The 13,676-nt window shown below is 44.3% G+C and overlaps 1 protein-coding gene across 8 annotated transcripts in view; it reads left to right on the forward strand.

The window, feature by feature from the left end:
• Positions 1-13,676, forward strand: part of LOC140465031 (F-actin-uncapping protein LRRC16A-like) — a 470,304-nt gene that overhangs the window by 362,122 nt on the left and 94,506 nt on the right. For all 8 annotated transcript variants that reach the window (XM_072560843.1, XM_072560842.1, XM_072560840.1 and 5 more), the window contains exon 27: positions 8,198-8,373. In XM_072560843.1, coding sequence (XP_072416944.1) covers positions 8,198-8,373 — 176 coding nt within the window. The remainder of the gene's footprint in view (positions 1-8,197; positions 8,374-13,676) is intronic.

Consider the following 13,676-nt stretch of genomic DNA (forward strand, 5'->3'; position numbering starts at 1 on the left):
ACCTGAAAAAATGGTGCACTGAGAACAATCTAGCTCTTGATGCCAGCAAAACCAAGGAACTCATTATTGACTTTCGGTGGGATCTTACTCATGCCCCCCTCCACATTAACAGCACAGAGGTGGAACAAGTGGATAGTGTCAAGCTGGGAGTGGTCATCCACAACAAGCTTTCTTGGACTTTTCATGTGGACGCACTGGTTACAAAGGCCCAACAACATCTCTTCTTTCTCAGGCATTTGAGGAATTTGGCATGATGGCAAATACCCTTGCCAATAGGTGCGCCATAGAGAGCATTCTGTCTGGATGTATCACTTCCTGGTATGGCAACTGTACCATTCAAGATCGGAGATGGTTACAGAAAGCAGTGAACTCGGCCCGGACAATGACAAAGGCCAACCTCAATTCTATAGAATCCATCTACCAGGCCTGCTGTCAAGGAAAGGCTGCCAGCATTCTCAAAGATCCATCCCACCCTGGCAATGCTTTTCTATAACTTCTACCACCGGGGAGATTCTGGGAACACATACCAGCCTGATGACACTGCCCTCTGTTATGCAGAAGATGACGTTCCTCCTGGTCAAGGTCTTTATCTTCCTATTCTCAAGACTGCTGCCACTGTCCCAATTCTTCAGCATCCATCACATCCCCTCTTTGCCGGCTCTGGTAGAGCAGAACACAGCATGCTAGGGTTATGCATCACACATGTCTGCCCCCGCCCCCCAGCAAACCCCAGTTAAGGAATGGCTTTACAGAGTCACCAACCATTGTTGCAGAGAGTAGTTAAAACAGATATTGGTATCATAGCAGCTTCCATGATTCCTGGCACAAATTTCTAAGATAACGTCTGACCGAAGTTGGCCGAATTGCAATATTGGGCTCTCAACGCAGTATGTGTAAGTTTGATAGTGCCTTGTACTAGCAATGTTACCAAAACCTACTGCCAGGCTACAGGACTGACCTGATCACCAGGAAATTGGCTGAAGAGGTATGATCTGGCATGTTGCACCAATAATGGCTTTGTTACCTTTATTGGTTGAGAATTCAGAGATCCCATGCAGATTTCCAGTAGAAGCAGCCAGCCAATTACTTTCCAGTATGAATTATATTCTACCTGTTATTTTAGTTGCTCCCCAACCTCTCTTCCTTTCTGCATTGCAGTCCCTGTCAAACCCACCAAGTTTGATTCTCCCCATTTTTCTACTTAACACTTTTTAACTGTTCATCTCACTTTAACCTCTGAGCGTCAGGCCTACTACTTAGTAATGCCCAATATAGACAGGCATGCTGCCACCCCTCCCCCTAACTGTTCTGAAGAAAAGTCATACCAGACTTCGAATGCTGCCAGACCTGCTGAGTTTCTCCAGCATTCGGTATTTATTTTTCCATTGGTTGCTGAAAGCTCTGACTTTTAATAAACCAGGGGCCTTTTATAAATGTGAACCAGTCACTTTGTGCCTCCTGCAATCAAGTCAAAGCATTCTGAGAAAAAAGATGAGGAAATAGGGCTGTGATCTGCACAAGGGTCATCTCAATAAATCTGGACCAAGGCAGCTGAACTGCCTTCCCAGTCTTACACTCCATTCATAACAGTCATGTTCTGTTTTTCCCATCTGTCTGTTTGCATGAGTGTGTAAGGGAGTGATTTTAAAAGAGGATTTAGAGTTTAACGAGTAGAGTTATATATTTTTGGTTTGTAATTGTTTACCTGTAGCTTGAGTCAGTTTACCTGTAAGAAATAGTAAATTCGTGTTGAATGTAGGTACTCTGTATACTCATTCAAGTCTTTACTTTTTGTGATGACTCCAGAAATTTCAGTGTTACCCAGTGAGGTGTAACACCCTCCAATCCAGAAAAAGAGACATTTATTCCTATTGTTCCTGTGTGATAATCAATTTTAATCTATACCAGTCTGTTAGCAGTGCTTTAATCTTGCATTTAACTTTTTGTATGGGACTTTATCAAAAACCTTCTGAAAATCCAAATTCATCACGTCCATGGTTCTCCCTCAATTATTCCACTAGTTATGTGCTCAAAAGAAATTCCAGTGGATTTTTCAAACACAATTTCCCTTTCATAAATTCATGTTGTGGAATCCTATCAATGTTTTTGAAATGTCCTGTTGTCACAAGTGTTATAACAGACATTAACACTTTCCCTACTCCTGATATTGGACTGACAAGTCTGTAATTCCCAGCTTTCTCCTTTTTCCTCCTTCAGTGAAGTTATATTTTCTACCTTCAAGTCTGCCAGGTCTGTTACAAAATCAGTGGAAATTTGGAAGATATTAACTAATGTTGTCACCCACTGTTTCCATGGCCTGCTCCTTTAGTACCAGAGGTTGTAAATGGTCAGATCCTGGGATGTATCAACTATCAGACTGTCAGTTCTCCAGAATTGTTTTTAACTAATAACTTCCTTTGTAATCCCTCCTTCAACATAGACCCTTGCTTTCCTTGTACTTCTTGGAAATTATTTGTCGTCTTCTGTGAAGACGAAACTAACTTAGTTGCTTTACCATTTCCTTGTTTTCCATTATTTTTAGATTCCCTACAGTGTTGAAACAGGCCCTTCAGCCACACTGACCCTCCAAAGAGTAACCCACCCAGACCCATTCCCCTGCATTCACCCCTGACTAATGCACCTATCACTAGGGCAATTTAGCATGACCAATTCACCTAACCTGCACATCTTGGACTGTGGGAGGAAACCGGAGCACCCGGAGGAAACCCACACAGAAACTGAACACTCTCTGTGTGGAGAATGTGCAAACTCCACACAGACAGTTGCCCAAGGCAGGAATTGAACCCGGGTCCCTGGCACTGTGAGGCAGCAGTGCTAACTGCTGAGCCACTGTGCCTTCCCATATAAATTCTCCCATTTCAGACAGTAGGGGACCTACATTTGTCTGTACTGATTTTTTTTCTCTCTTACCAAACCTTTTAATGTCTAATTTTCTAATGTCTAGCAGGTTTACTTTTATACTTGTTTTTTTCCCCTGTAACTTCCTTGGTCCTCTCTTGCTGAATTCTAAACAGTTCCCATTCCTTAAGCTTACTACTTTTTCTAGCAACTTTTTATAGGTACTCTTTGGATCTGGTACTATGCTTAATTTCTTTTGCTAACCACAGTTGGGCTACTTTTTCCTGTTCTTTATTCGCTGGAAAAAATGCATAATTATTGCAATGCTTTCATTTTTTTTCTGAAGTATTAATGATTGCCTATCTCCAGTCATGCCTTTTAATGACATTTGCCCACTCTATTGCGCCAAGTCACCCCTCATACCTTTGCAGTTTCCTTAGTTTAGCTTCAAGGCCCAATTTTCAGATTGGACAGCTTCCCCTTCTATTCTAAAGAATAATTTATCCATTTATGGTCACTCTTTCCTAAAGGACCTCTCATAAAGATTGACTAACCCCATCTCATTGCACAAAATCAAATCCAGAATACCCTGTTGTCTGGTTAGTTCCTCAACCTTCTTGTCTAAAAGTAACATTTTGTACACGTTCTAGGAATTCATCCACCACACTATTATTCCTGATTTGGCTTCCCCATTCTATATGTAGATTAAAATCACCCATGATTTCTGTAACACCGATGTTGGATGCATCTGTCATTCCCTGATGCTTTCCACCTTACCATTACTGGTTGAAGGCTTATGACAATTCCACAAATGTTTTCCATTTCTTGTTGCCTCTCTGCCCTACTTTATGCACAATACCCTTCATCACTATTGCATGGATTTAATTTTTCACTAACAATGCCATCCCACCCTTTCCTTTTTTGCCTAACCTCTTTAAAGATTGAATAGTAAAACAAAGTGAAGTTACCATAGCCTTATTAGACCATAAGAGTGCTCTCCCATTAGAGAGAGTCAACTGTTCATGTTTTAACCTGAGGGTCAACACACTTTTAGCAAAAAGAGAGGTTGAGAAGGTGAGTCCTTCATGATAACTTCAGTTGGTGTGGGAATTGAAACCATGCTGTTAGTGTCCCTCTGAACAACATACCAGCTATCCAGAAAATTGATTTAATTGACCCGCCAAGGAAAGTTTATTATGTTCCCAGTAGGAAATTATTGCAATATAACTTATTATGCTTCAAAATAACAGCTGATTTGCTAAACTTAAAGTTGTTGAATAAAGTAACATAAAATGCGCCAAATTGTACTTGGTACAAAGTCAAAACTTTGATACAAAGGCTCATGAACAATGAATGTAGAGATAGGATTAGCTATTTGCTGTAAAGTTGAGTGAAATAAGGGTTGAGGGGAAGGGTGAGAGCAGTAACAAATTAAAAATTCTATATATGAATGCACGAAGCATTAGACACAAGGTGGATGAGCTTGAGGCTCTTTTGGAAATTGGCAGATACGATATTGTGGGGATAACTGAGACGTGGCTTCATGGGGACAGGGCCTGGGAAATGAATATTCAAGGCCACACGTGCTATCGTAAGGATAGACTGACGGGCAGAGGGGGTGGGGTGGCCTTGTTGGTAAGGGAGGATATTCAGTCCCTTGCGCGGGCGGACCTAGAGTCAGGGGATGTAGAGTCAGTGTGGATAGAGCTTCGAAACACTAAGGGTAAAAAGACCCTCATGGGAGTCATCTACAGGCCCCCAAACAGTAATCTGGATGTTGGAGGTAAGTTGAATCAGGAGCTGAAATTGGCTTGTCGCAAAGATGTTACTACAGTTGTTATGGGGGATTTTAACATGCCGGTAGACTGGGAGAATCAGGATGGTATCGGGCCTCAAGAAAGAGACTTTGTGGAGTGCCTCAGAGATGGATTTTTAGAGCAGCTGGTGCTGGAGCCGACCAGGGATAAGGCGATTCTGGATCTGGTATTGTGTAACGAACCAGAATTGGTCAGTGACCTCAAAGTGAAGGAGCCATTGGGAAGTAGTGACCATAATACAATAAGCTTCAATCTGCAATTTGAGAGGGAGTGGGTACAATCTGAAGTGACAATATTTCAGTTGAATAAAGGGAAATATGGAGCAATGAGGGAGCAACTGGCCAAAGTTCAATGGTTCAATACCTTAACAGGGAAGACCGTGGAGGAACAATGGCGGATATTTCTGTGTATAATGCAGAAGATGCAGGATCAGTTCATTCCTAAAAGGAAGAAAGATCCCAGGAGGAGACATGGGCGGCCGTGGCTGACAAGGGAAGTAAAGAAACATATAAGGTTAAAAGAGAAAAAGTATAACTTAGCGAAGATAAGCGGGAAAACGGAGGACTGGGAAGCTTTTAAAGAACAACAGAGGATTAGTAAGAAGGAAATACGCAGAGAAAAAATGAGGTACGAAGGTAAACTGGCCAAGAATATAAAGGAGGATAGTAAAAGCTTTTTTAGGTATGTCCAAGGCAAAAAAATGGTTAGGACAAAAATTGGGCCCTTGAAGACAGAAGCAGGGGAATATATTACTGGGAACGAAGAAATGGCAGAGGAATTAAATGGGTACTTCAGATCTGTGTTCACTGGGGAAGACACAAGCAATCTCCCTGAGGTAACAGTGGCTGAAGGACCTGAACTTAAGGGAATTTCTATTTGCCAGGATTTGGTGTTGGAGAGACTGTTAGGTCTGAAGGTTGATAAGTCTCCGGGACCTGATGGCCTGCATCCCAGGGTACTGAAGGAGGTGGCTCGGGAAATCGTGGATGCGCTGGTGATTATTTTCCAGAGTTCAATAGAATCGGGGTCGGTTCCTGAGGATTGGAGGGCGGCTAATGTTGTGCCACTTTTTAAGAAGGGTGGGCGGGAGAAAGCAGGAAATTATAGACCAGTTAGTCTGACCTCAGTGGTGGGAAAGATGCTGGAGTCTATTATAAAGGATGAAATTACGGCACATCTGGATAATAGTAACAGGATAGGTCAGAGTCAGCATGGATTTATGAAGGGGAAATCATGCTTGACTAATCTTCTTGAATTTTTTGAGGATGTAACTCGGAAGATGGACGAGGGAGATCCAGTGGATGTAGTGTACCTGGACTTTCAGAAAGCTTTTGATAAAGTCCCACACAAGAGGTTAGTGAGTAAAATTAGGGCGCACGGGATTGGGGGCAAAGTACTAGATTGGATAGAGAATTGGTTGGCTAATAGGAAACAAAGGGTAGTGATTAACGGCTCCATTTCGAAATGGCAGGCAGTGACCAGTGGGGTACCGCAGGGATCCGTGCTGGGACCGCAGCTTTTTACAATATATGTAAATGATATAGAAGATGGTATCAGCAATAACATTAGCAAATTTGCTGATGACACAAAGCTAGGTGGTAGGGTGAAATGTGATGAGGATGTTAGGGGATTACAGGGTGACCTGGACAAGTTAGGTGAGTGGGCAGATGCATGGCAGATGCAGTTTAATGTGGATAAATGTCTGGTTATCCACTTTGGTGGCAAGAACAGGAAGGCAGATTACTACCTCAATGGTATCAAATTAGGTAAAGGGGCTGTTCAGAGAGATCTGGGTGTTCTTGTCCACCAGTCAATGAAGGCAAGCATGCAGGTACAGCAGGTCGTGAAGAAGGCTAATAGCATGCTGGCCTTCATAACAAGAGGGATTGAGTATAGAAGCAAAGAGGTGCTTCTGCAGCTGTTCAGGGCCCTGGTGAGACCACACCTGGAGTACTGTGTACAGTTCTGGTCTCCAAATTTGAGGAAAGACATTCTGGCTATTGAGGGAGTGCAGCGTAGGTTCACGAGGTCAATTCCTGGAATGGCAGGATTGCCTTACACGGAAAGACTGAAGCGACTGGGCTTGTATACCCTTGAGTTTAGAAGACTGAGAGGGGATCTGATTGAAACGTATAGGATTATGAAAGGACTGGACACTCTGGCAGGAGGGAACATATTTCCGTTGATGGGGGAGTGCCGAACCAGAGGACACAACTTAAAAATACGAGGTAGACCATTTAGGACAGAGATGAGGAGAAACTACTTCACCCAGAGAGTTGTGGCTGTGTAGAATGCTCTGCCCCAGAGGGCAGTGGAGGCCCAGTCTCTGGATTCATTTAAGAAAGAATTGGATAGAGCTCTTAAAGATAGTGGAGTCAAGGGGTATGGAGATAAGGCTGGAACAGGATACTGATTAGGAATGATCAGCCATGATCATATTGAATGGCGGTGCAGGCTCGAAGGGCAGAATGGCCTACTCCTGCATCTCTTGTCTATTGTCTATTGTCTATTTGACCAAATGCATTTTGGTGTTTGATTTAGGATTTATTTACCAATGAGACAGCTGTACTTAGTAATTCATTGCAAATTATTTCAGCACATGCAATTCAAACACAAAGAGTACTGTGTGAGTAGCACTGAGTTGTTTGAGCTTTGAGAGTTGGACTTTGGAACTTGTGTGTATTCCACAGGCTGTAATTGGATTTGGTTGCTCTCCAGAAAGAATGATGCAATGTTTCACTTGCACTGAGATTAATATTTTTCTTTGTATTCATGGGATGTGGGCATTGCTGGCTGTGCTAGCATGGGCTCTGTAAGCTGAATGGTTGATTTTCAAAGCAGTGTGATACCAACAGCATGGGTTCAGTTCCCATCACCGGCTGAGGTTAGCATGAAGACTGTCCTTCTCAACCTCTTCCCCCTTGTCTGAGGTATGACCTGGTAACATGATGGTGTCTCATGTTCGCACACATTCATTTGTTGCCCATGCCTAATTGGCAGTTAAGAGTCAGCTACATTGCTGTCGGTCTAGAATCACATGTAGGCAAGACGATGTAAGCACAGAATTTCCTTCCCTGAAGGACACCAGTGATTTGATTGTATTGTGAGTTGGTCAACATATTTTTCTTTTAAACTCCGTCAAAGCCTTTAGAAATTTTATCGAAGGGAACTTCAATTCAGTACTTTCTGTGATATAAGACTGTATCAAATGATAGGTTTGATCTCTTTCACCAAGAAGAGCAAGGCTGTGGAGATTGATTATTCTGATATTTGTTTGTTTATGGATTTTTTTTAGAACTTCCCTCGGCCTTAATGGATGATTGTTTAATTGATGGAGCATTGGGTTTTGCCCCTTTCTGATAAAGCTACTTGAAACATGTGCTTCATTAGCTTGCCTTAATTAAATTTCAGCTCACTCCTTATTTAAATACTAGTGTCATTTCCACTTGACTATAATTTTTCAAAATAAAGAACTCTTAAATCTCCTTCTGCCTTTGAATCGTTCCCTCTTTGCTTTATAGACTATGTTGGAGTCCATGGTGGATGTGGCTGAGGGACTATGTCCTCATGTGATGAGAAAAGCCCATCTACGCCAGGATTTGATAGAGGCCAGTACCGAGAAAGTTTCCATTCCCCGGACTTTCGTCAAGAATGTTCTACTTGAGCAATCTGGTATCGATATTCTTAACAAAATCAGGTATTTTAATGTTTCATTGTATTGTAGATTGTTGTAATATTAGCTTTCCTGGTGCATTAAAAGTAAGTTTCAAATTATATGAACAATTGAGACTTCAAATTCAGTGTGACTTAATTTTTAAATTCAGCCTCTCTGGTAGAACCACTGATCTATTCTTATACTTGAAGATAGGCTTTAACTTTATAATCTGCAGCATTTTGTTTTGTTAGTGATGTGAATTTGTTATGAAAACTAACCTAGCTCTTGGTAGATGGTAAGCATCATTATTCATTGCAGAAGTTGAAGTATTGATACAAAGTGCCTAATAATAGCTCGAGGGTTGCTTGGGAGGAACCTTTGGTGCTTTTTTATCCTGTGGATTCTTTCATCTGAGGCATTCAAATGAGTTCCATAGATTCTGGAACTCATTAATGAAAGAGTGATTATTGGGCACTTTGCTGAGATATTTGGATCATTAATAGCCATGATGAGGTGACAGAAGGCTGGAAGGTGGCAAATGTGTTGCCATTATTTATGAAAAGTGGTGAGGAAAAGCCAGGAAGCTATAGACAGGTGAGCCTGATGTCAGTGGTGGGTAAGTTGGTCTAAGGGATTCTGAGGAACAGGGTTGAGATATATTTGGAAAGGCAAGGACTGATTAAGGATCGTCAACTTGGGAAATCCTGTCACACTAATGTGATTGAGTTTTTTTAAGAAGTTACAAAGAAGATTCGAGAAGGCAGAGTGGTGGACGTTGTCTTCGTTATGGACTTCAGCAAGGTGTTCGATAAGGTTCTGCATGGTAGACTGGTTAGCAAGGTTAGATCATGTGGAATCCAAGGAGAACTAGCCAATTGGATACAAAATTGGCTTGAACGTAGAAGACAGAGCAAAGTGGTGGAGGGTTGTTTTTGGACTTCTGGCCTGTGACCAGCAGAGTGCGGCAAGAACCGGTGATAGGCCCACTGCTTTTTGTCATAACTTGGATGTGAATATAAGAGGTATAGTTAGTAAGTTTGCAAACGACACCAAAATTGGAGGTGCAGTGGGCAGTGAAGAAGATTGCCTCAGAGTACAATTGCCTCATTGATCAGATTGGTCAATGAGCTGAGGAGTGGCAGATGGAGCTTAATGCAGCACCTCACATTTATCTAAATTTTGGAAAAGCAAATCAGAGCAGGTTTTTATACAATTAATGGTAAAGTCCTGGGGAATGTTGCCAAACAAAAGAGACCGAGGAGTTCACAGTTCCTCCAAACCGGAGTCACCGGTTATCAAGATAGTGAAGAAGGCGCTTGGTGCCCTTGCCTTGTACAGGAGTTGGGAGGTCATGTTGCATCTGTACAGGACATTGGTTAGGTCATTGTTGGGATACTGCATTTAGTTCTGGTCTCCCTGCTATGGGAAAGATGTCATGAAACTTGAAAAGGTTCAGAAAAGATTTACAAGGATGTTGCTGTGGCTGAAGTATTTGAATTATACAGAGATTCTGAATAGACTGGGCTATTTTTCCTCAGCAGAGGCCTCACCTTCATCCCCCTATGCTCCCAGAATCCTCAGCAGAGGCCTCACCTTCATCCCCCTACGCTCCTGGAATACCTCCCAGCCCTGCCGTATTTTCACTGTCCCTCCAGACCTCCCCCTCTCTGAGGATGAGCAATCAGTCCTCAGCAAAGGCCTCACCTTCATCCCCCTATGATCCCGGATCAATGCGTTTGACACACGGCTAGATATCGAGCATTTCTTCTGCCGCCTTCGCCTCTGCGCCTACTTCTTCAATAAGGACTCTGGCCCACCCTCTGACGACCCCTTCTCCTGCCTCCAACACACCCCATCCACCTGGACATCCTGTACTGGCCTCTTACCCGCCCTCGATCTCTTCATATCCATTGATTGCCTCAACCTGTCCACCCCCTCCCCCACTCCAACCTCTCACCCTCACAACATGCAGCCCTCCACTCCGTCCGCTCCAACCCCAACCTCACCATCAAACCGGCAGACAAGGGAGCCAGGGTGGTAGTTTGGCGCAACAATCCAACCTCATATTCCCACAACCCTGCACCGCCTGTTTCTACCTCCTGCCCAAAATACACAAACCTGACTGCCCCGGCCGACCCATTGTCTCAGCCTGCTCCCTCCCCACCGAACTCATCTCTGCAAACCTCGACAGTGTCCTGTCCCCCTTAGTCCAAGAACTCCCACCTACATTCAGGACACCACCCACGCCCTCCAACTCCTCCCTAATTTTCGCTTCCCCGGCCCCCAACACCTTATCTTCACGATGGACATCCAGTCCTTATACACTTCCATCCCCATCATGAAGGCCTCCAAGCCCTCCGCTTCTTTCTCTCCCGCCGACCCAACCAGTACCTTTCCACTGACACCCTCCTTCGACTGACTGAACTGGTCCTCACTCTTAACAACTTCTCCTTCCAATCCTCCCACTTCCTCCAAACCAAAGGAGTAGCCATGGACACCCGCATGGGCCCCAGCTATGCCTGCATCTTCATCGGATATGTGGAACAGTCCATCTTCCGCAGCTACACTGGCACCAGACCCCACCTTTTCCTCCACTACATCGATGACTGTATTGGTGCTACCTCGTGCTCCCACAAGGAGGTTGAATAGTTCATCCGCTTTACTAATACCTTCCACCCCGACCTCAAATTTACCTGGACCATTTCAGACTCCTCCCTCCCCTTCCTAGACCTTTCCATTTCTATCTTGGGTGACCTACTCAACACAGACATTTACTACAAACTGACTGACTCCCACAGCTACCTAGATTACACCTCCTCCCACCCTGGCCCCTGTAAAAATGCCATGCCATATTCCCAATTCCTCCGCCTCCACCGTATCTGCTCCCAGGAGGACCAATTCCACTACCAAACAACTCAAATGGCCTCCTTCTTTAAAGACCGCAATTTCCCCTCCAACGTGGTCAATGATGCTCTCCACCACATCTCCTCCACTTCCCGCACCTCTGCCCTTGAACCCCGTCCCTCCAATCACCACCAGGACAGAACCCCACTGGTCCTCACCTTCCAACACCCCAATCTCCAGATACATCATATCATCCTCCGTCATTTCCGCCACCTCCAGACAGTCCCCACCACCAAGGATATATTTCCGGGATATATTTCCCTCTCTACCCCTATCAGCGTTCAGGAGAGACCACTCCCTCCGCGATTTCCTCGTTAGGTCCACACCCCCCACCAACCCAACCTCCACTCCCAGCACCTTCCCCTGCAACCGCAAGAAGTGCAAAACTTGCGCCCACACCTCCCCCTCACCTCCTTCCAAGGCCCCAATGGATCCTTCTATATCCGTCGCAAATTCACTTGCACCTCCACACACATCATTTACTGTATCAGCTGCACCCGATGTGGTCTCCTCTACACTGGGGAGACGGGCCGCCTACTTGCGGAACGTTTCAGGGAACACCTCTGGGGCACCCGCACCAACCAACCCAACCGCCCCGTGGCTGAACACTTTAACTCCCCCTCCCACTCCGCCAATGACATGCAGGTCCTTGGCCTCTTCCATCGCCAGACCCTGGCCACACGACGCCTGGAGGAAGAGCGCCTCATCTTCCGCCTAGGAACCCTCCAACCACACTGGATGAATGTAGATTTCTCCAGCTTCCTCATTTCCCCTCCCCCCCCCCGCCCCCCCCCACCTTATCTCAGTCCCAACCCTTTGATTCAGCACTGCCCTCTTGACATGCAATCTTCTTCCCCACCTCTCCGCCCCCACCCCCACCCCCACCCCCTCTCCGGCCTATCACCCTCACCTTCACCTCCTTCCACCTATCGTATTCCCAGCGCCCCTCCCCCAAATTCCCTCCCTCCCCCTACAGTTTATCTCAGCCCGTTTGGCACACCAGCCATTTCTGAAGAAGGGCTTATGCCCGAAACGTCGATTCTCCTGCTCCTCGGATGCTGCCTGGCCTGCTGTGTTTTTCCAGCACCACATTTTTCACCTCTGGTACTCCAGCATCTGCAGTCCTCACTCTCGTCTATTTTTCCTGGAGGATTGGAGGTGGACAGGTGACTTCATTGGGGTTTATAAAATTGTGAGGGACATCAATAGGGTGAATAGCCAAGGTCTTTTTTTCCCATTATAGGGGAGTCCAAAATTAGAGAGCATAGATTTAAGGTAAAAGGGGAAAAATTTAAAGGGGACCTAAGGGGCAACATTTCCTGCAGAGGGTGGTGCATGTGGAATGAGCTGCCAGAGGAAGTGGTGGAGGTTGGTACAATTCCAACATTTAAAAGGCATCTGGATGGTTACACGAATAAGAAATGTATAAACTGTAAATAGCTGAGACAACTTTATAACCCCTCACCAGTAGCAATCTGCCAAGCAAAAAATTATCTGTTAATTCCCATTTTCATTTTCTGTCCTTTTAATCAATCATTTATGTACCCTTTTATCTTTTGTCGCAAAGTTTCATTTGGCATCTCATAAAATTATTCCAACAAATCTAAATAAACACACCACATCCACTGGTCCCCGAAATGTATGCTGCTTGCATTTTTTTTTTAACTTTTTCTCATGGAACGTGGACTTCAGTAGCAAAGCCAATAATTATTAACCATTCCAAATTGCTGTTGTACTAAGTGTCTTGCTAGGGCATTTTCAGAGGGCAGTTAAGAGTCAGTGACATTGGTGTGGGTGTGGAGTACATCGATGTCAGGTCAGGTAAGGACAGCAGGTATCCATCCTAAAAAGACATTAGCAAACCAAATGATTTTTTGCAGCTATCAACAACAGTCTAAAGGTCAACATTACCAAAATTAGCTTTTAATTCCGGGCATTAAAGTTAAATTTTATGAGCTGCCATGGTGAAAGTTGGACCTATGCGGCTTTGTGATAGACTGGGCCTCTGAAATACACGAGGAGAAAGTGAGGACTGCAGATGCTGGAGATCAGAGCTGAAAATGTGTTGCTGGAAAAGCGCAGCAGGTCAGGCAGCATCCAAGGAGCAGGAGAATCGACGTTTCAGGCATAAGCCCTTCTTCAGGAAAGAAGGGCTTATGCCCGAAATATTGATTTCTCTGAAATACATGTCCAGTGACGTTGCCACTTTGCCAACGCCTTCCCTGAACATCTTCAAAATAAATCTAATTCGTTCATCAACTGACTACATGATGACCTTTTGAAATACAATTTTTTTAAAGCAATTTGCGAAATAAATGGCCTTTCTTATATGCATACTTTTAGTTTTGTTCACACAGACATTTAGGAATTGTGTATGAACAAGTCACATCATTCTGCATTATGTTTTGGTCCTTCAAACCACACATGTTATTTTTCACATT

The sequence above is a fragment of the Chiloscyllium punctatum genome, chromosome 41, assembly GCF_047496795.1.
Source record: "Chiloscyllium punctatum isolate Juve2018m chromosome 41, sChiPun1.3, whole genome shotgun sequence".
NCBI classification, from domain to species: Eukaryota; Metazoa; Chordata; class Chondrichthyes; order Orectolobiformes; family Hemiscylliidae; genus Chiloscyllium; species Chiloscyllium punctatum.